The following is a 23,604-nucleotide window of genomic DNA, read 5'->3' as shown; positions in this document are numbered from 1 at the left end:
TTATATTAATATATAATAATATATTTCTAATTAAATGATTAAATTATATGGAATTAAAAGTATTAATCAAGTAGTAACAATGTAGCCAAGTATTAACACGTTAGCTATTATCATTAAAGTTAATTTACAACAAATACATACCGTGTTAAATAAGCAATATGTGCAACTATGTGAAAAGTTAATTTACTTACTGCAATAAAAATATTTTTATAAAATTGCAATTCATCTAAACACATTGACTGTTTACAACAAAAGTCACAGAAAATATATATCAGTTCATGAAATACATTTTTATAGAGTAGTTCTCAAAAGTATTGAACAATGAAGACAATTAAATATGTATGCTTAATGCCTATCTGTCACATTCTTAGTTTTCTCATGTTTAGTAGGCTATTTGTTTCATTCAGGTTTTCAGTTTTGTCTTTCTGTTCTATGATTGTTATTGCTAACTGGTTCTTATCGTTCTGTTCTATTCTGCTCTGTTTCCATGGTGACACATTGCTTGATTGATTCAGTTCAGGTGCTATTCGTGTAGTTTGGCTTGTTTCACTATATTTATACCTTGAGTTTCTGTCTTACCCAGATAGCAACATTGTTTCGGCCCACATGCAGCGTGGAATGACGGCTCCTGTTTGCCAGATCTGGGCCACAAGCAGGCCATAGCAATGCCACATGTCAGCCAAGAGCAAAGAAAGAAACCAGAACTGGACCTTATCTGAGCCACAAAGTCTATGTGTATATTAAATATAGAGTCATCTCAGCCTTAATAAGCCTGTTAACAAGCAGAATCACTGAAGGAAAGAAGAGAACTGAAAAAGAGACGAGCAGAAACACAAGAACTACAACTGACTTCAGCCACAGCCTTAGATGAAATCAACTGAAGATAAAAGAAGACATTAAATCTGTGAAGATCTCAGCAGAGGAGGATTAAACAACTCCACAAACAGCATTACCAGCTTCACTGATTACTAACCAGACTGACTTTATTTCTGTCAGTCATCTACAGAAGTTTTTATTGAGAATTAACAGAGGTTTAACTCTAATGTGTTTCATTTGAAGTCACCATAACAGTGATCAGTGTTTCCATTAGTTGGGCTCTAAACTCTTATTATATCTTTTGTCTTTTTTTTGGCCGCTGTGACAGTGTGTTTGTCAAACACATTGGCAGCAGCAAAAGAAAGCTAAAGTGAAACGAGATCAGGTGATGATGGTTACCTGTTATTAATCATCATGAAGTAACCTGTTTCACTGATGTCTTAGGAATCTAACAATTGTGTTGATCCATTAATATGTTCACATCACAAACCCTGTGTTACTGCAGCATGCAGTCCGCCCAAGTGCCATCATTCAACGCTGCATATGGGCCAGATCCGCATTCCACAAGTGCCAGATGTGGGCCGAAACAATGTTGCTATCTGGGTAGTTTTTCAGTTTTTGTCAATCTAAGAGTGGTTGTTTAATGATGTTCCTGCATTCTTCAGTGTGTTCTCCTTGTGATTTATTAAAGACTCATCTTCTTCTTCGTGACAGTTGTATTTATAACAATCAAAGTTCCCTGACACTATCATTGCAATATATAACAACAAAAATCTAATTAGGGCTGGGCGGTATGAAAATATTGTTACCATGGTAAAAAAAAAAAAGTCTATGGTTAGAGATTTTGCTATATGGTGTATATTGCGGTATGTAAATATTCAGAGTGCTGAAATGCATGAATGAGAATATAAAGAAAGAGTGGGAGGTCTTTGATGTTAAAAAGAGACATAAGCGCAATATATCCTGAAAAGATCTCGTGCGGTGCTCGTGCCAGAAATACGATTCTCTCAGCATACGATCGCTAATTCAGTTTATTGCACTTGAATGGTCAAATACACACGCAATTATGTCAAAATGCCCATCGTGTGGAGTATTCCTGTAAACACAGCCGGTTATGTCTCAAGTGAAAGTAAATGGGATGTGTATCAGTATGATGGATCTGTGCGTTTGGTCTTAAAGTGACAGCAGCCTAATAAGCCTGATGCTGCTCTGTGTCATTAATGTGAATCAAACAAAAGAAAAAATAATAACTTAATAACTTTTTTTTTGCTTTAATAAGAATACATTTATATTTAATTCATACAGTGCAGATTATGCAACTTTTTTTACATTTGATTATTACATTTCTTTACTAATTCTAACTACATGTTAAATAAACCTATTGCACCTGAAATACTTAGTTTAATTAATATTTTTGTTATATTGTATTTGTCCTATTGTTTGTAATTCACTTCTTTTTTCTTATTTTTAATAACTAATATCTAAGGAATTAAATAAAATAACACAAAACAACTATATCGCGATAATTTATCATATCGTGAAATAAGAATTTGAAATTTGAAAGTATAAGAAACCCTAAATCAAACTAAGGCTATACAGCCTATATTTTAAATACAGATATTAGTTTTTGGCAAAGCAAATTATTTTACAAACAAAAAAACATACTTTGGTTTTAACACTTCTCAAAACTGAGATAAACCGTTGTATGGACACTTGACAATGGCTATACGAAAGATCATTAGACAATTCAAATATTTTGCCATCTTTCATATAACTTCTACGCGCCTGAGCAGAGAAACAACCAGTTTCTGTATCAAGGGTTTTATGCCATGAAGCCGGATTAGGTGGCTAGCGAGGTATGGTCATACCCAAACCTTGGGTTTTAGGCACCATGAAAGTGGCTCGAGTTTTAGTGGTGTTCATCGCCATAGTAACTTATGCTCCAAGGCATGTGATTGGCAAGTATCTTGCGAAGAGTGAATCCCACTTTCTCCGTTTCTCAAGGCATGTGATGGGTTGTCATGCGCAGTTATTCATGAGCTCAGAACCAAAGCCTGAGTTGACAGAGAAAGTTGATGATTAGCGTCAGCAAAGCCTGATTGGATGAGTTAGTTTGTCAACTAGAGACTAATCCCTTTTGTTCAACTATCATCAGATCGCAGCTGTAGTGAACTTCTGAAAGTAAGCGAATGATGAACAAAATGATCTGTGAACTTTTATCTTATAATACTATCTGAAGCAAACTTGGTTGCAGTTTCTCATACAATTCACATGATTTCTCATGCTTTTTTGCTTAACTGGTAGGCTACATTTGCAATGATTTTTAACCAACTGAACAAGTCCCCCTCAATTTCACACAAGTGTAGTTCATCACATTAACTTCTGACATTTCCTGATAACATCTCACAACCACAAAATGTCTCTTTTTTGTTTTCATTTTAGTTTGATCATTTAAAAAATAAACTTCTTTAAATATTTTACATGCAACATGCTTCTAAAATAAACAATATTAGGTTTGATGGTTTGTAATTTCCCAGTGTGGCTGAAGTGCCCGAATCCTGGGCGACTGTATGTGTGTGTGTTTATTTTAGGTGCTGTGAGTTCTTTAAATTGATAAATTTTTAAACATCTTTCCCCCTCAGTATCCAGTGATGGGTGGTATCCTGTGTGTTTGTTCGAGTGCAGAGGAGAATGTGACGCTTCAAATGTGCAAGAGTGCGTCATGCAAATATAACATTCAGAAGTGCAATGCTGACTCAAATGTAATGTCTCTAATAATAGTGAAAGTGACTATATCCGCTCCAAATAGCCACTCCATCACCAAGAAGAATAGCAAATATAGTGACTTTTGTCTGCCCGTCTGCCATTGGTGAGCCAAACAGACCAACAGTCTTGCCTCAAATGCACACCATTGTTTGAGCCAATGTTGTTGTGTCTGACTTTATTCTGGCATTACTTCGCTTACCCACCCAACCAATGTACATTTATCCACCTATTATCAAAAGTCTTTCTAGAAAAAAAACAAAAAAAAACATTTTCTTATGCATGAAGTTAAAGCGGCATGCTAAAGTGATTGTTACCAAATAACAGGCAATCTTACTCGAAGTTAGTAATTAGAAGTAGTATTTATTTTTTACCAAACTGTACCAAAACGTGACCCTAGTAATCCAGAGTTCTCGCGAGAGCACAAGTTAAATTTGCTCAGCGAGTTACTCTGGCGTCGAGTAATGATGCTCATTAAATATGCCCCTCGATCTGAGCTGCACCAATCACATCGGGTTATCTGATATAGGCGGGCCAGAGGCGAGATGACGACAGTGCTGCGACGTCGAAGTCATTAGTAAACATTGCAAGATGGCTATGGATGAACACCAGTTGTTTGAAACGGCTTTGGCCGCTACAATGAACGAGTTAGACTCGGCTTTTTCTCTAAAACAGGAACAGAAGACGGCGCTCGAATCGTTCCTTTGCAAGAAGGACATTTTTGCTGTTTTGCCGACCGGATAAGGTAAGAGTCTAATCTACCAGTTAGCTCCGCTGGAAGCTAAGCGATAACTTCTTGTGATTGGTCGTAGTGTTATCCAATTGCGTGCAGTGAGATTTTCAAATGCATGCTTGGTGTCGCCCCTCAAGCTGGCCGATTTTCATTAGTCGACCCCAGACCCTTAATCTTTCAGATTTAGGTCTGGATTTCCAGGCTTAGGTCTGGATTTCCAGGCTACCAAAACATGACCCTAGAACCATGAAACAAACTTAAAGGGATAGTTCACCCAAAAATGAAAATTCTGTCATCATTTACTCACCCTCAAGTTGTTCCAAACCTGTATGAGTTTCTTTGTTCTGCTGAACACAAAGGAAGATATTTGGAAGAACGTTTGTAATCAACAGATCTCGGTCCCCATTGACTTCCATAGTAGGAAAAAAATATACTATGGTAGTCAATGGGGACCGAGATCTGTTTGGTTACAAACATTCTTCCAAATATCTTCCTTTGTGTTCAGCAGAACAAAGAAACTCATACAGGTTTGGAACAACTTGAGGGTGAGTAAATGATGACAGAATTTTCATTTTTGGGTGAACTATCCCTTTAAGGTGTGGTCACATTTAAAGTTGTTCTGAATTTTAGCAGACGAAATCCAGTGAATTCAAAAGATATCCAAAAGGCCAAGAATTTCATGTAAAGATGAAAACATTTCCCAATGCAGATCTGACAACCACGCATCGGATCTGCTTGCTTTGAATGAGTGAACTGAGCTTCATACCTCACTACGCCAGTGACACTAGACATTTCTGACCACACCTTCAGAAATCATAAAAGGAGATCAACGTCATCCTACAATCATCAGACCAATTACAAAGAAATCAATCATTGTTCAATGTTCACCTATGAATAAATGCTGATGCAACACTGCACATTCATATGTGTAATCAATCACTCATTGTTCAAAGCTCATTAGACTCGTGTGTTTCAGTACCAAATGTGTAGTGCTGGTGGTTTAAATCTTTTGTACTCTTTTGTATCATGTTATTTGTCCCTCCTGCAGTTCGCATATCACAGTGTAGTTGCACATGACCATTTGGAGAGCTATGATGTCACGATCAAGATCAAGACAAACAGCCAATTAGACACCAGCATATTTTGCGTTGTTCCTCGTGATATAGTCTAATGCATGACTTCAGTGCATTGTTTTTAAACCACATAATGTAATCCCAAGGTTGTCTGCCAGAGCGGCTAAACTTGTTCAATTTATTTAATTAAAATAAGCTAAAACAAAGCCACACAATTGCTGAACATTTTTGCCACAGCTTAATTTCATTCATCTACTGAAATATGTCGAGTTGAAGTTTACTAAATTGGGGATGGGACTACATGAATCATTTTAGTTGCATTAACTTAACCGGGCAGTGGAGGGATTTTTAGGCCCCAGCAGCGTGCCTCGTATAGAGCCAGATCAGGGCCACATCAGAGCCAGATCAGGGCCGCATCAGAGCCAGATCAGGGCCGCATCAGAGCCAGATCAGAGCCAGATCAGGGCCGCATCAGAGCCAGATCAGGGCCACATCAGAGCCAGATCAGGGCCGCATCAGAGCCAGATCAGGGCCGCATCAGAGCCAGATCAGGGCCAGATTAGAGCCGCATCAGAGCCAGATCAGGGCCGCATCAGAGCCAGATTAGAGCCGCATCAGAGCCAGATCAGAGCCACATCAGAGCCAGATCAGGGCCGCATCAGAGCCAGATCAGAGCCGCATCAGAGCCAGATCAAAAGAGCCAGATCAGAACCAGATCAGGGCATCAGAACCAGATCAAAAGAGCCAGATCAGAACCAGATCAGGGCATCAGAGTCAGATCAAAAGAGCCTCATCAGAGCCAGTTAAACATAAACATAGCCATTAACTGTGTCTTAAGAACTAGTATGAACAACTAGCAGTTAGTTAAGAGTAATCAGTCTTACTTTTGGGTGTCATACCCGACCAATGTACATTTCTATGAAACTGACTTAAAAAAGTTAAAGAAAAATGATGACTAGTCTAAGCAGTTTATGCAACCGGGCCGGCCCCTCAGGTGTAATTGTGTGTTTCTGAGTGAAGGGTGAACACCTGCTGATGTTTAATGTTCAGTTACGCTTGACATTTAAAAGAGTTTCTCTAATGTTGAAGTTTTGTGGTTAGCATTGTGGTGAAGAAGATGTTGTGGATGGATACATGAATGAAGTCAAAGGTGTGCTCAGTAACTTATTGCTTGAATTTAACTGAACAGACGCAAAGTGAATAATGATACAATAGTCTTCTGTACAGCTTTTCATAGCTGAATGATCTCATTTCATAACTGATTTACAGTTATTGAATGGAGCTGAATCATCACTGTACAGACTTCCAGCTGAACTATGACACTATTGTCTTTTTAAAAGCTGCTTTACAGCAGAATTGAATTGATTCTGTTATTTCCTGTTTATCACCGTAAAGCTGCTTTGAGACAATCTGTATTGTATAAAGCGCTATTTTTAACTTGACTTGAATATGTCTTGACTTGTGTGAGAAAATTCAAAGATTTTTTTTATTGTAGTTGATGTGGAAACTTTCTTGAACAGCAGTTCCACCAGACAGAAATACAGATAACACCCGCACATATAAACACATCAGGCTGAATAGTAAATAAAGGCCATCAGTGTGACCACTGTTGCGATGAAGTGAATGCATGCATTTGAAAATATTGCTGCCTTCACATTTAGATGTTATGTTTGTTATGATTAACAAGTAATCTATATCAGTTATTAAACTGTGCCAAAATCTGTCTTTTTATATCACATTTTGGTTGATTCATATCACATATTCTATTATACAACATAACGGTGTGATTGTTCAAAGTTAATTGAAGTTAAAGGCCCACTGAAATGCCTTGAAATGCGCAGCACTATTCAGTGTGGTGACGTAATTTCCTCTGAAACAGGAAGACAGGGCGGGACATATTGAACAGCTTCCTCCCCTTTTTTAAAATAGCCAATAGCATTTAGTTTATATCACAGTTCAGCCAGAGCCGTTGAGCTCGTTAAAGCCACAGTTTCCTCCTAATCTCTAACCATTTCTATTCCTAATCTCCACCATATCGCTTTAAAATAAATTAAAGTTCAGAATTCAAACAGGTCTGATGTATGTTTCTGGTCTGCGTCGATCATATGATTCGCTCTATGCTGTCGTGTCTCTGGACCGGACCTGCGGAGGTTCGTGTGACACTAACATGAAACCAGTCTCCCAACCATTCGCCCCGATGGAAAGCATATTTACACTGTCCGAATCGTTCCCTATCCACTATATAGTGCACTATGTGCCAATCACGATTTAGAAAATGGTAAATGTGTAAACAAACAAGTGACCGATTTCAGCCACAGCTTCAGTGGCTATTTGGGGGCGGGGCTTCCGATTCTAGAGAGCATTTGATTGGACAGAAAATCTGATGAGAAGCTGAAGTGCAGAGTGATGTCATCAAAATCTCTGATCCATATTGGCGGAAGTGACAGACTGTACGCTTTGAACGCTTATTTCTTCTAAATGCGAATGTTGTCATTGTTTTGAAGCATACTAGCTTACAGGTAACCTTAAGGCTAACATATTCATACTAGAAGCCAAAAAAAAAAAACATTTTGATTTCATGGGGACTCTAAGCTGCGCCACCATGAAGTCGTTTCTCATGTTGCTTGCAGTTTGTGCAGTTGGAGGAGAACATGAGCCACTGCAGGGCCTTCCTAAAAACCCGAGGCCACCTCGCTGTCATTAGAGTATTTTCACATACGTCACAATAACACCATTTTGATCTGGCATAATCACCGGTTATTGGTTCTAGGTGGAACTTGCTGAACCCACTATGAGTCCAGTAACTCGTCATGTGACTTCTGTACAGCTGAACACATGAATGAACACATATGAACTCCCACGAAAATGTGCATGCTGTATAAACTCTAGCACGCTAGAACTTCTGCACACTATATAAACATAAATTCATGAAAACACGCGAACTCCACCTTTTAGGAAAGTGTGGACTTCTGCACAAATCAAGGTGAATTCAGAACTGCACAAATGAACATGTGAACTCTTGCACAAGCGAAAAACTGCACTTGTAAATAAAATGAACGCATGAACTACTGCGCATTCAGATATATAAACACGTGAAACACACATCACGTTGGTTTGGGGGGTGGACCGTTGAAGTGCGTCCATGAAAACAAAAACAATCACACAGGGTAGAGATTACAGCGTAATTCCCCCGATACACAAGAGCATCCCGCGCACACACACATAACTGTTACACACACAGTGACAGCAGAAGCGCGTGCAGTGAGTGAAACGCGTCGATCAATCGCGTGTCTCTTACCCGTCTTTACGCTTCGCTTTATAAACATGCCCGTATGTGCCGCGACCCACTTTACAACCTTCATATTCAAACAGATCTTCCACCTTCTCCCTCTCGGCGGCGAGCTTCGTTTTGAAGTCGTAGTCCATTTTAACCCATAAATATTTCTTAATTTACAATAAAATAAAATATTAATTATTACATGCATTAATTAAATGATCCGATCGTTTTATTACCCCACCATTTCCTTGTTTGGGATTTTGGTCGGCTCCGCTTAATGGTCACATGTTCGGTGACGCAATTTATTGTCGCGGATGGCCTTCTGGGAAATGTAGTGTTCTCAGATCAACCCGTCGGTTTGAGTTAATGACGATGGGACGTGTGTAAAACTACAACGCGCAAATCGCGACGTGGACGTCGTTCCTACCGTTGTTACATTCCCTTTCAAAAATGCATTTTTCTGCTTGTTAGTATGTACAAACATTAGCTGTGATTGCAGCATGAGTACAATATAACTCTTGTTCTCAAAATGTGACGCAGTATGAATAAAATGTGTAAAATACACGAGCAAACCTCCCTTTTTCCTTCAGTAAACTAGTGAATAAACGGACACCAATTACTTGTTTATGTCTATGCACTGGCGCAGCGTTATAGCAACGCAAATGTGAACTCATCTATACAAGGGCATGTGCCGCGTGAATTCATACCTTTACGCAACATCTCATTTGATTGACAACAGTTACAGCCAATCGCTGCCGAGATGAGCACCGCCTCTTGGCCGTGATTGGCCACAACGATGATGACGTTGGCTAGTAGGTAATAAAAGCTCCGCGCAGACTGCCATTCTGCGCTTACACAGTATGGCCGGCGATATTAGCTAGCACTCGCTCACGGTATTCTCTGCAAAAGGGAAGACGGTAAAAAAAACAAGGCAACTACATCTGGACTGCTCAAGGACTGTAACTAAGCTAATAAATTATAACCACCAATAAAGGACTAATTAAATTGGGATTCCATCCGGCGCTTTAATTTCTGTTGTTGGAGTCTGTTTGTCTCACGATGGAAGAGGACAACGGTGCACACTTCTTCGAGGGGACCGAGAAGCTCCTGGAGGTCTGGTTCTCCCGGCAGGACGAGGCCAAAGGGACCGGGGATCTGCGCACTATCCCCAGGTGGGTGAATCCGTATCAGGCTGGATTTAACCAAACCAGATTTAACTGTTACTGGTCTGATTCACACCCTGCCTATTAAGCCCTGCCTAAAACATGCCAAAGGTGTTCGTAATGTTATTATAATCGCTTATAGTTCTGCGGGAACGAGAGTGGTAGTGGCATGTGGCTCTGACATGTGGATCAGTAGGTTTGGCCATTTTTGACACACCATCCCCCTTTTCACCCATTCATTTGTGCTGTCATGACTGGAGCTGAACCTCGAGCCCCGATTAGCTTTTTTCTACAGCGCGTAGCTGCTACTTAAATTATTCCAACATCAACAACATGTTTACCAATATCTTGATGCGTCTTTCAACATTAGGCTGGATCTGTTGATATCCATTATCATCGCTCTGCGATTTTCAGCTGTCGTTTGAGTCGTCACTCGGTTAGATTGAAGCTTTAGGATCAGCTCTGCTTCTGTCTGAATCCGATATTGACGCGCTTTAGCTTGAGTGAATGTTGGCCAATTGATTAGCTAGTGGCTACCGCTAGCTGATATTTGTATATATGGCGCCATAGCAAACACACCTCCTCAAACACCGTCTTATCTGCTGTATCTGTGCACTTTTAAATGAATGGATTTATTCTGTTGACCACCTGATATAAGGATTAAATGTTCATTTCTTCAATAACTTTTAAAAGGAACTTCTCTGAACATTTTGAATCGCAGAGATGTGAACACATGCGTATGTCAATGACTGCATGCAAGGCTCTATTTTTGGGAACTATCATGGCGGTTGATCCTGCGCCGCAGAGCCTGCATGTGAAAGTCACGTGGCTTCGTCACACGCCGTAAGCTCCGCCCCGCGCTGTGATTGGCCGAGAGTTCCGCTCGCTCATTGGTTGATTTCTAGTGCGCATTAGAGCTCGACAGCTGCAGATCAATGACTGTGAACTGCTGAATTAATGCAGACACACAACAACATCGTCGCTTTAAGCACTAACACAACATCGAGGAAACGTGCAGGAATGGTGGGACATTTGTCTTGATGTCTACAAGGCTAAATTACAGTGTTTTATTACAAATTAGAGATGCATAAAATAAAATTGCTGAGAAATAAACACTTTTTATGTAATAGATTTATTTTATGTTCACTAAAATATGTGTGCATTACAGTTGGCATAGATAGATAGATAGATAGATAGATAGATAGATAGATAGATAGATAGATAGATAGATAGATAGTAAATGGCTAAATAAATATATTGTTTAATGAACATGATTATTGGCCAATACTGATATTCTCAAAATATTGGCAGATTAATCTATTATTACAAAAACATCCGGTAGTGATACCATGAATCATATTAACAGCAAAAAGATACAATTATGCTACCAAAAAAGGGTCGTAAAATAACAAAGCAACAAGTTTCCAAAAACATAGTTTATTTTTCATAGTGTATTTAATATTTATACCATTCTTGTACCTTTTTTTATATGGTTCAGTACGCTATAATGTATTAATAACCTTAAAATAAAAGACTTTTCAGCTCATTTAGACAATAAGTGTGTACATTATGAATGAGGACATCAGTTCCCCGGATGTGTTTGTAGTATCCTGGCGTAAAGCTGTCCCTTCAGTTTCTCTGAAGCGCTGAAAGCTGATCTCTGCGGTTCCTCTGGCTACGGCTGTCTGAATGACTGATGAGGGTATTAGTTTACTTCCGGGAAAGCGTTGGTTAACCCTCTCAGAGACACTAGAAAGAGGATCATTAGTGTCGGAGGGAGAACAGCCAGGATCCAGATAAGTCGCTGCCCCTCCTCTTCCTACAGCATGAGGAAGCACTTTCTCCAGTGACTCATTTCAGAGCTGGCGCTGGATTAATGTGTCACACATACACACGGTCAAATAATATTTTCACGGTTTTTGTTTGTTTTGACAATTGCAGCTTGATTGAAAATCAAGATAAAATCCTTTATCTTGGTTTTCTTCTCACATCACGGCTCATATTTCATATCAACAAGTACACGTAATATGTTATGCATTAGTAACCTTCAATTTAAAATAGTTCATTCACGGTTCAAATGATCAAAATGCAAGGTTTAAATTATGTATTTTTATATTTTGAGATTGAAAGTGTTCCAGGACAGTTTTAATTAGGGATGCACGATGTGTCGACCACCATATCGGTATCGGCCTGATAAGAAAGTTCGGCCGATATATTAAAGCCAATAAATAAATGATTTATTTCAGCTTAGACCCTTTAGATGCGCACTGTTCGCCATGATGGTTTTTAATTGCTTGAAATATGATTGGAAGAGGGGGAAATACAGTAATGTGCAGCGCAAGTCTGTCATATAAGCTTCATAAAATTATAATGAGAGTGTTATAATTGTGTGCTTGGGTCATGGCTTTTAATGGGTGAGCCTTGCGTTTGTAATCAGGCCCTCAAAAATGATATAAAAATTTGGATTTAGATTTATCGGCCAATATATCGACTTTCAAATATAAAGAATTATCGGTATCGGGCAAATATTTTTATATCGGTGCATCTCTAGTTTTAGAGATGTGTGATTCTCCTATGATTCTGAACAGATAAAATAACACGTGATTCACTAGAGGTTCTGACTAAATGTTTTTTGCTGCAGTCTTATGTAAAATGTTTAATTCGAATGAATTAAAAAAAAAATCACCTGAGCTTGAGCCAAATGTGTGTAATTTGAGATCTCTAGCGCACGAGTATCCACACACCACAACATCCACCCGATCCACGTTCAGATGTCCATCCTGCGCTGTCTAAATGAGCTGCATACTTCATCAGCTGCTTCTTTCTTATACAAAATTTAAAAAGGTCTAACTTTGGTAATATTTGAAATTTATGAAATTGATCCAATATTAAAAGTAGCTCACCTACTCGGATTCATGTAGAAAATCAAATATTATTGTGTCCTAATAATAAGTGAGGTCTTAATTTTTCTCTTTCTGTGTGCTTTTTCAGATTTGAGTGGGACAAACTTCTGGAGAATGTGCATTGTTTGATTATAAGTGTGACAAAGACTGACAAGCAGGAAGCTTATATACTCAGGTGAGCTTTTGACATTGTTGTGTGTCTGTCTGAGGTCAGAGGACGGGATTGTGATGATGATGACGCACTAATCCTTCAGCCCGTTTCAAAACTGCTGTCCTCCTTTCATTGACCAACACCTTAAAATCAACATGAAACTAAGATTTCTCGCCACTGAGAAGTGTAATAACTCCAGTGTCTGAATAGGTTGTGTAGTGGCATTACTGCTCAAACCGATATAAAGATAAAATGACTTTTTCTTACGTGAATATCGTTCAGTTAAATATGTTTCAAATGCTTTATTTAAGTAAAGGCGTTTACTTTAATGACAGATTTCACTGGCTCGTTGCTGGATAGACACACAAAGCCTCGGTGTTCCTGCAAGCACTGAGTGTTTATATCTCGACGCCGATACATGCTAATAGCGACTGCACACTGACCTCGGTCACCGCTGATAAGCTCACCGTAGTGTTTCAGCTCAGAGATAAGACCAGTATGAATGGCATCTGTGTGACATTCACCAGGTCATGGGGTGTATGATTCAGAGGCAGTGTTGTAAATGCGTCCTGCTAAGCATAAGCTAAGCCATTTATTAGGTCTGAGAGACAGAAGGGTCAAAGGGAGCATTCGGCTCAAAGCTATTCATAGCTGTCCGAAAGAAAGTGCTGTAGATATTTGGCATTTTTGGCAAATAACAAAGGAAGAATATTTAATCATTAGCATAATTGTATGCATCAGTTTAGTGTAACCAATAAAAATGCTGCACAGTGGTTTCCATGCACATTTTGAATGAATCCGTTAACTGAAATAAACAATTCAAGAGATCTGATTCCTAAAAATGAATTCAACTTCCCAACTCTATTTGCTTTTTTGTAATGGGTTGTAGTAAGTGTGGAAAAGTGCGTTCATATCATTGATATTCACATTGTTTATGTTTTTATATAATTGTAAACCAGTCCTACTCGACTCTCTCTTTCTCCGTCAGTGAGAGTAGCATGTTTGTCTCCAAGAGACGTTTCATTTTGAAGACATGCGGAACCACCCTCTTACTGCAGGCACTGGTGCCACTGCTGGAGCTGGCTCGCGAGTACTGCGGCTTTGATGCCATCGAGGTACCCCCCCCCCACACACACACACACACACACACACACACACACACAGGTTTATGTTTGGGGAAGGGAATTTACTGCACACCATCTCCAACCACAGTAATGCGAGGTGATAACACACTTAAGAAGTTCCGCTCGCAACGCATCAGGTTTATGAGTTCCCGTGAGATTTGAGTCACACTGAAGAGAGTGAGCTTCAAATGAGTCAATTTGCATGTGATGTCATAAAGATTAATCATTGGTAGTATTCAGTAGGGCTGGGTAAAAAATATAGATTTCTCTATTTTAATCGATTCTCATTTTTACGAACCGATATCGATTCTTAAATCCCAAGAATCGATTAGTCATCCTGTTTTCAGTTGATGAATGAATGTAACATTGTAGCGCATCCCATCCAATAAATCACAATAATCTTTGTGCTTTGTTACTATTGATATGAAACAAAGTCTCAGATTTCAAATTACGTCCATTTTCTTACGAAATTCAAAAACGTAAATAGCGTTTTGTCGCTGTGGCGTGAGATCGCTCTGGCTCAGCTCGAGAGAAGCACGTGATCTTCTCTTCCGCCTTAATAACACCAGTTACAGCGCGAGATAAACATGAATGAGCATCTGAAAGTGTGTTAAAAGAGAGAGTACAACTTATCGAAGTCCGTATCATGTGACATGGAACCGCTCAGTGTTTCAAGATGTCATTAAAACGGCTTGTAAACAATCACATGTAACGTCACATTTACCTCAGAAAAAACATCCAGTGACCATAAACTCGTTAGTCAGCTAGAAAAATTTACTCTAGAGAGGAACATTTTGCTAAATATATGCACCATATTACATATTCATTATAATTTTATATTATATGCAAAATATTTAATGCATGTTTGAATAAATCTAGCAAGTTTTTATGACGGCCACCATTTAAATGTTTACATTTCATATAACTTTATTATAATAAAAATAAATAAAAGTGTAATTCAAGTTTTTATACAAATCAGTAGGCTACAACTGACTCCCATAGTTTACAGCATTAGTTAAGAAATTTGTTAATAGATTTGAAATTTGCCATGTATTGTACCTGATATCCGAAATAATCAATATTGAATTGAATCGAATCGAATTGCAAAGCTTGTGAATCAAAATCGAATCGAATTGTGAAATTTGTGTCAATACCCAGCCCTAGTATTCAGTATGTCGCTAAAGGGACATAAAAAATAAAAAAAAAGAAGTTATATAGGAGGAAACATCAATGCGTTTGCGTTGCATCGCCAAATTTCTCAAATATTTCAGGGGAACGCGACCTCATTGGCTGCGTCTCAAATCGCACACTTCCCTGCTGTATAGTTGTGAAAAACTGTGTAAGATGTTTAATTTAGATAGCGCCTTTCCCAAATTCAAGGACGCTTAACAATAGCAATAAGGAACAAACAGTCAGTTCATACAGAATAAATGGACAGTAGACCTTTGCCCAGTCCAAGACATGAGCGATTGCAGTTGCATATCGCATTCCAGTCGAATACAAACACACTATAACAGGGAAAGAAGAAAAAACACAACGCTGTTTACAGACAGGAGGTGGCCAGCTGAAGCAAGGGTCATATGCAGAAGACTAATGGTACTTCAGGAAACATTATGACTGTAGTACAGTTACAGTTATGGAAAATGTTTAAGAAAAACATGTTATGAATTATAATTCTGGTTAAACAAATAGGTTTTGAGTTAAGACTTAACTGTGTGACAAAAGACGTGTGTCTGAATTCACAGTGCTAATAAAAGAGTAGGGAAAAAGTCCCCGGATGACCTACTACTTCTGGTGAGATTCTGAAGTGTGCGTACGATGGACACTTTACTATCCCATGAGGCCACTGTACGTCCGTATTACACTCATACTATATAGAGCTTGATATTTTTAGCGGTTGTGAATTACTTAACCTCTTAAGTGTCACTGGCGGGCCCAAAGCCATTACATATTTAAAACCGTAATATCCTATACTAAACCTAAACTAATCTTGACAAACTATATAACTATACAGAGGAGCCGTAATTTATCAATTTGCAACAAGAATATTTTCATATTCCTAAGGCGTGTTCAGACCTTTATTCTGAAATAGCAATGAACATGAAAAATGATGAAAGAATGGTAGAAACCTCAGTGTGTTTTCATGCCAAGAGTTCAAAAGATGGCATCCATTCAATTATTTTAGAAAAAAGGGTCTGAAAATGTTTTAAATATAAAGAAAAAAATAATAGATTCACCATTTGTGATGTGGCAGCGAGCTGTAGCGCACATACGTGTTCTTCTTATGCGTTTCTTAGAGGTTGAATTCATATCAAAATCTGCCAAACTTCCCATATTACTTCTGCATAGAATGTCTACTTCATAAATTGTATGAAAATTGTGGAAATAATGGTTCAGATCACTCAAACCACATATGGAAATGGAGGCGCCCTTATATGGGCAGTAATGGAGTCTGGTTGTCACCTAGTGAAAAAGTTTGGTACTGCGCCCAAACAAAATCTCACTGAAAGCTCATTTTTTGAGATATCAACCTAAATTTTGAAACACAACTTGTTCAGATTTTTTACTTTTTTTTTTTTTTTTGCAGTTTTAGAGTCGCCCAGGTTTTAAAAATATATATTTTATATAAAATATGAATAATTAAATGTTTTTACATTGTACATTTCCATAAACTCAAACTTCTATAACTTTTTTTCTCTTTCACTTTCTTAATTTATTTAAGATCTGCCAAATGTCTTCTTTAAAACAAGACCAACTGTACGTCTATACTCCAAAGCATTCTTTAATTACAACCATTTAAGCACCTACTCGAGTGTGTCAGACTATAAGTGTTCTTCCCATCTCATATGTTTCCCATCAGCATGTCCCTTCAGGGGCTCCGTAAGCACGTCTGTGTTTGTACAACGAATCTTTATGAAAACGTGTGACTTGATCGTCTCTTTTTATTTTCCCTTTTCAGAATTTCTTCTATTCTCGTAAAAACTTTATGAAGCCCACCCATCAAGAGTTCCCTCACCGCAACTTCCAGGAGGAAGTCGAGTTTCTCAGCCAGATTTTTCCAAGTACGATTTCGTGAAAATGAGACGCATGAAATGATGATGAGTGAGTAGTGTTGAATAATAAATGGATCTTAACGTGTTTATATTCTTCTTGTCCGTGCACAGATGGAGCAGCCTACTGTATGGGGCGTCTGAACTCAGACTGCTGGTGAGCTTCTACATCATCTACACTTCACAATCTTATCTGACTGCAGATAAACCGTTATCACCAAAGGTTCAGTGTTGCACTGGAACTATGAGGCCAAATTGTAGCATTGGAAAGTTTAGATTAGTGGAGTATTTGGCTGTTCCTAAAACCAATCAAACAAAACTGACATGGTGTTCTGGTCCTCTGTGTCCTGAAGGTACTTGTTTACGCTGGAGCTGCCGGAATACTGGGAGAATAAGCAGGCAGACCAGACACTAGAAGTTCTGATGAGTGACCTTGACCCAGCTGTGATGGACCAGTTCTACATGAAAGACGGTGTTTCTGCTAATGATGTCACTCGTGTACGGTTCACTTTCGTTTAAGTCATTCGTCTTCTTTTATTGGCGAACGGCTGGGTCCTGTCTCGACTTTTTGACTCGTTTAGAATTGCCTTTGACCGCTTCAGAGTGGAAAAATAGTTCCACCAGAGCAAATAACACGGATTGAAATCATACATTGCGCCGATATATTTGTTTTAATCATCAACGAACATCACTAACCACTTGAACAGTTCTGAATACAAACGTTAAGGGTTGTTTTAAGGACATGTTCGTGCCCGTAGCCAGCCACTCTGAAGCGGTCAAAGGCGATTCTAAACCAGTCAGAAAGTCGAGACAGGACCCATCGTCAACATCTCTGTGTCCACCACTCTAGTTCATCCAGAACAAACCAGAAAAGAGACTCAAAGAGCTAAATACCAGAATTATCCTTTAATATTCTGTGCTTCGTCTCTTAGAAATGCACATTTGACAGTAGCTTGAGTTTGGATGCAGATTTAAATTTATGTTGATTAACAAAAACAGTAACATCTATTAAAAATGAAACCAGCATAAGGTAACTGTTTGAGTTGGGACTTTACTTGAATTAAATTCCATTACTACTTTAAAACATTTCTACATTAATAATACAATAAAAATTCGATATGAATATACCACATTTCTGCTACAAAACCATTGTGCGGTTCAGGGAGTTTTCCCTGTACAGTGTGGGCCTGCCAGTGAGTGTTACTACAGTAAATCCATGGTAAATGATGGTGATTTTGTAGATTGAAAAGCCTTCTAACTGGTTGGTTCATGGTTTGTCAGCGCCGTTTCATCTGGCTTTGAACTAGTTTAAATCACAGAGACATTCGAGTTCTTGCTGAATAAGTGCTTCTCACTGGATCGCCGTTTAGTGGTCATGTGATCGAGACCGATACCATTTGATAAATGCTCTGTGTGGCGCGGCTCAAATGAGTAGCGCCGTTTCGTTCCGCTTTTGGTGCATTAACATCATATCAAACTTGTGTTCTACTTGGATCAAGGAAAAAGACATTGGTGTGGTTCTCGTTTTATCGCAGCCCTACCTGAATGTTGTGTTTGGTGTCTCCACAGATGAGTGGAATTCGTGACCTGATTCCAGGTTCAGTGATTGATGCCACAATGTTCAACCCTTGTGGATACTCCATGAATGGAATGAAAACGGATGTAAGGAGACATTTAAGGCTGTGTTTCTTTATGAGAAACGTCATCTAATGTGGCTCTGTTTTGATTAAGATCGGTTCTCTTTCTAGGGAACTTACTGGACGATTCACATCACCCCTGAACCAGAGTTCTCTTATGTCAGCTTTGAAACCAACCTCTCCCAGACATCCTATGATGAGATTATCCGCAAGGTCGTGGATGTCTTCAATCCAGGGAAATTTGTGACAACGCTTTTCGTCAATCAGGTACATTGTCATGCAACGCAGTGACGCATCAGAAACGTTACAAAATTAGACTGCTAGTGTTATGATTATACATCAGGGGCCGTATTCACAAAACATCTTCGTAAAGTTGGTCTCAGCAGCTTTGTGAATAGGTTTTAAGACAGGGTTTCTCAAACTCGGTCCTGGAGGGCCACTGTCCTGAGAGTTTAGCTCCAACCCTGATCAAACACACCTGAGCAAGCTAATCAATGTCAAACAGCTAGGTGTGTTTGATCAGGGTTGGAGCTAAACTGTGCAGGACAGTGGCCCTCCAGGACCGAGTTTGAGAAACCCTGTTTTAAGAGGAAACTCTTAACTAAGAACTTGGGCTGCACAATATATTGAAAATATCGCAAACGTATATATCGTGATATGCATATCGCAACTGGGGTCATGAACAAAACACAGAGAAAATCACTCGCTGCTCTTGGCTGAATATCTTATATAGCTTTAATAATAATCAGTATATATATGTAATTCATACAGTGAAAACTAAGCAGCGTTTTATTTTTTACATTTGATTATTCAGTTTCTGTTGTTAAATAAACCTGATGTAGGATAACCTGAAACCCTGTGGTTTACACTGATGTTAAAATAACACTTCTTATGCTTCAGTAAAACACTGATGTTCACTTTCAGAAGTTATAGGGATGTTTTCTTGTCACAAAAAGAATGAAACGCGTATGTAGGTTATAGAATTTTAAATATATTTTAAAGATAATTTAAGTTTATTTTACACACTTTAAGCATTATCGTATCGCATATCGAATATTTCTTCAATATCGTGCAGCCCTTCCCTCAAGCTATCCTAGCCTTTATATTGGGAGCTATACAGTTGGTTACAGGACATTACACACGTTTAAAAAATTAACACCTTCAGATGCCACTTTTCTCACTGCAAAAAATGGATTTTAAAGGCCTCCACTCTATTTTAATGTGAAATATTGAATTTATTGGCAAAAAGAATAAAATAAAACAATATATATCAACTCTAATGGAAAAAATAGCTAATAAAAATTTAGAACAAAAATCGAATTTTTCTTCAATATCGTGCAGCCCTACTAAGAACTTTGACTGAGAACTGTTAGTGGTAAGATGAGATGTTATGTGAACACGGCCCCAGAGCTGTATGCGCATTGAACATGTGTGTCGTAGTAATGCACCTTCGGTTTCAGACAAACCGAACAGTTATTTCAGGAACTTTATTTTCCTCATCCATCTCTAATAAAATTCTTTGGGAACACTTTATTGTACAGTGTCCTAAATTACATGTAGTCACTATAGTAATTACTATGAATTGTGCGTAATTACATGCAACTAACCCTAGTAATTACATTTAGTTACTTAACATTACTAAAATATATAATCGCACTGTAACACGGACACCGTACGATAAACTGTAACCAATTATTTTATTCATAAATATTCTATTACTTGTGAATATATTGACCGATGCATTGAATGTTTCTGGATTTCTAATCGCAGTGCAATGCCGTTGTTTGCAATATCAGTGTGTAATGTGGTGTAAAATTGATTTAATAAAAATAACTCGGTCACTGTTTGATTGTATTTTTTCCGTTGCACTGTTACTGCAGTCAAGCCTGGAGTTTACAAGGTCCATTGTTAGTGAACATTCAGAGGTGACGTGCAGCTTCAATATCTTCACCGTTGGCATCAGCTGACGCTGTGATTCTGAGTGCTCAAACTCGCTCTCATTTGTCTCGTCTCGTCCCCACAGAGCTCCAAATGTCGCAGTGTTTTCTCTCCAGCTCAGAAAATCGAGGGCTTCCGCCGCCTTGACCGCCAGTTGGCCCACTTCAACGACTACAATTTCGTCTTCACCAGTTACGCCAAGAATCGGCCGCAGAACCAGAGCTGAACCTCCGAAATGAAGAAGCGTAAGAAGAAATCGTGCGGCGGAGAGGATCGGCGTAGTCTTGTGGCGGAGAGACGGTGTCTGTGTGTGGAGTCTTCTGGCTGTAGATCTTCCCTGAGTTTAACATTTACGCATTCTTGTACCTATGACGTAGATATCGTGCATGAAAGCTCTGCTCGTGTCCCTGTAGATATTCTAGCCCACTCTTGCTGTGATCTTGAAGTGCATGTAGAGTTCTTGAACTTGGTGGTGTGTGTGAGGCATGTCACACCGTCCCAATACATGCAATGCTCCCCTCCCTTCCTGCAAGTGTCCCCTCGCATCCCCCACAGACAGGGTTTCCGGCCCCACTAGGCGAGGACCCTGACGTGCTCAGACCAATCCAAACGAGCCGCTTTCACCAATACACACCACCGTGTCTGTAAAACGGGGTTTTGATTTACATTTAATTTCTCTTGACTTCGGTTTGATAAATATGAGGGTTTTTTAAATATACGCAACTCACTACTGTATAGCTAGCTAACGTTTCTGTGAAGATATCCTAAAAAAAAAACTTAAAAAAAAAACTTTCTTTTTCTTCAACCTTGCAGACGGTCGTGTTTATTCAGTGTACTTAGAGAAGTGAACGTTGTAGAAGTTGAGTAACTTAACCGTCGCCTTCGGTGTCGACAGCCTGCTCTGGTTTTAGCTTGAGACGTCTAACGTCGGCTAGTGAAAACGCAACGTTAGCATTTAAGCTGAACTTTGCACAGGTAGCTAATATTTCTATTTCTGTTTGAAGATACAAAAAAAATATATATATATACACACACACATCTGATTTTCTTAGCTTATTTTCTTAGCTTTCCAGGTTTTGTCGTTATTCAAAGTACTGGGGAAGTGAATGTTTCAAAAGATGAGTTACTTAACAGTTGCCTTATATAATAACAACAACATCATATAATCTGCAATATATAACCATAATGGTGAAATTCAACTGCCGTCTTCCTTTTCCTCAAAAGGCCTTTCTCGTGAATGTATTGAGTGTAAAAAAAAATAAAGAACATTAGTTATCTGAAAGGTGACGATGTGAACTGATTTTTCTGAATCATGTAGCAGAAGCCATGGGAGAAAGAGCGGTCCGCCATTGTGAAGGACCCTAGGGCTGTCCGGCCCGCTGGTGAATTGAAACAGTCGGACAGACACTTTGCTTTCGTGTGCCGATCGCACAGCAAAGCATTTTTCTTTTTCCAAACAAAATGAGTTCTCTCTCTTTTTCTCTACAGAAGCTGGTTAGCACACAATAGGCGCGCACTGATCTGAGCACGTCAGGGTCGAGCCGGATCATTCCACACCCCACGGCTGCAGTTTTATTAATTTTCTTCCTTTTTATTTTTTGCAGTAGGTTTGTCCACCTCTCCAGGTCATGCCCTCTTTGTGCATCGAGGGAAAGAGTTTTTTTTCTTTTCTTTTTTTCTGTCTATTTGCCAGTGCATGCGACTAGCGTGTAGCGGGATGTTTACTGTGCAGTGTCTCTGCTTCAGCCCTTTGTAACGTTAACCAGTTTAATTTCTGTTCGTACAATGTTAACCAGCTTGGTTTACTGGTCCCGAGTGTGATGCGCAGTGGGTACGGTATTTATTTTGACGGAGAACCTGAAGTGTGCAGCTGGTGTGTGTTTCTGTTATGTCTCCTTCATGCTGGCAGATCGGTTTGTGAAACATCTTTAGCTAGAGAAATCTCCCTACAAAATGCCAGTCTAGTAATGAATGTCTCTGGATGTTTACAGTAGTAGTTCAGACGCAACAGGTGTCACTGCTTGGAGAACTAACACGAGCATGATCACATATCACACACCTAGCACTTTTTGTGTGAAGGGTTGGTAGTTTCAAACATTTTTCTCTGGCCTTTATACGTGGGATTTCTACATATACACATTATACATTGATGTTGCGGACCAAGTATATATTTATATTTATATACTTTACCTTTTCTTTTCTTTTTTCTGGCCCTATTCTGAGGTGGGGAGTGAACTTTTCAAATGTTCTGGACCTTTTTCATCTTTCTTACCAGTTCTTCCCAGCCGGTGTTAGGTTGATAAGGGAACTCTGTAGAAAGGGTTCAGTTGCGGGAATGTCACGGGAAGTTGGGAAGGGGAAACTTTGCTGTTCCAATTCTCTTGCTATTTCCTTGGTTGGTCAAGATGTGCTAAATATATCTGTACTAAGAGCTTGATGCTTTCAATAAAGGTAATAACTATTAACTGTGTACTTGTGAATTTCTTTATCGAATTTTAGCAAAAGAATCCTTTTATAAAGTGTTTCATCATCACCCAGAGTGCACTGCTGTACATTATGATATTGGGCTGGGTTAAGTATACTCAATTTAAAACGAATTACATAAATTACATTAACATTTCAAATTTATAGGTATTAAAAAATTAGCTTTAAAAATTATAAATTTCTCAAGTTACTTTTTTTACCTTTCAAAGAATTTATAATTTAGAAATTATAAAAATGGTTTCTTAATTTTATTTTGACTATATATTAGCGTATATCAACAAGTACGAGTGTGATGTTAAATAATGGGTTCAAACTAGCTAAAAACAAGTCCTATTTATCACCCACGATCAAATTTATGAACAATCCAGACAGAAATAGATTATATGTGAACTATGAATTAAACTATATATAAAATGAATTATGAATTCATTTTTGTTCATAGAAGCCATTTTAACAGCTTTTTATAACCAAAATACGATTAGAATTGAGTAG

The 23,604-nt window shown here is 38.7% G+C and overlaps 2 protein-coding genes across 3 annotated transcripts in view; one reads left to right on the top strand and one right to left on the bottom strand.

The window, feature by feature from the left end:
* The window catches only part of cdk19 (cyclin dependent kinase 19), a 47,127-nt gene extending 38,197 nt beyond the window's left edge, over positions 1–8,930 (bottom strand). The window contains exon 1 of the mRNA XM_084431646.1: positions 8,684–8,930. Within this exon, the coding sequence (XP_084287772.1) occupies positions 8,684–8,811 (128 nt within the window). The 5' untranslated portion in view covers positions 8,812–8,930. The remainder of the gene's footprint in view (positions 1–8,683) is intronic.
* A 574-nt stretch (positions 8,931–9,504) lies between these two features.
* On the top strand, positions 9,505–23,093 carry amd1 (adenosylmethionine decarboxylase 1). 2 transcript variants are annotated; one of them, XM_084431643.1, is made up of 10 exons: positions 9,505–9,834; positions 12,817–12,903; positions 13,868–13,994; positions 16,963–17,065; positions 17,168–17,210; positions 17,407–17,551; positions 18,623–18,715; positions 18,802–18,957; positions 20,571–20,615; positions 20,714–23,093. In XM_084431643.1, exons 1-10 carry the CDS (start codon positions 9,722–9,724, stop codon positions 20,852–20,854), a joined length of 1,053 nt encoding a protein of 350 aa, XP_084287769.1. In that variant the 5' UTR covers positions 9,505–9,721; the 3' UTR covers positions 20,855–23,093. The 2 variants fall into 2 exon arrangements, with proteins under 2 accessions (XP_084287769.1, XP_084287770.1); XM_084431644.1 differs by lacking the exon at positions 20,571–20,615.
* Positions 23,094–23,604: the final 511 nt, after the last annotated feature.

The sequence above is a fragment of the Rutilus rutilus genome (genome assembly GCF_951802725.1).
Source record: "Rutilus rutilus genome assembly, chromosome: 15".
NCBI lineage: Eukaryota > Metazoa > Chordata > Actinopteri > Cypriniformes > Leuciscidae > Rutilus > Rutilus rutilus.
The sequence above is the reverse complement of the archived record's forward strand: the minus strand, read 5'-3'. Positions and strand labels throughout refer to the sequence as shown.

What these genes read in the sequence shown, in the direction of transcription:
- amd1 (XM_084431643.1), top strand. Translation starts at nt 9,722, where the DNA reads ATGGAAGAGGACAACGGTGCACACTTCTTCGAGGGGACCGAGAAGCTC. An exon ending in CGTCTGAACTCAGACTGCTG is followed by an intron (nt 17,211 to 17,406) that starts GTGAGCTTCTAC and finishes TGTGTCCTGAAG; the next exon opens with GTACTTGTTTACGCTGGAGC. An exon ending in TTGTTAGTGAACATTCAGAG is followed by an intron (nt 20,616 to 20,713) that starts GTGACGTGCAGC and finishes TCGTCCCCACAG; the next exon opens with AGCTCCAAATGTCGCAGTGT.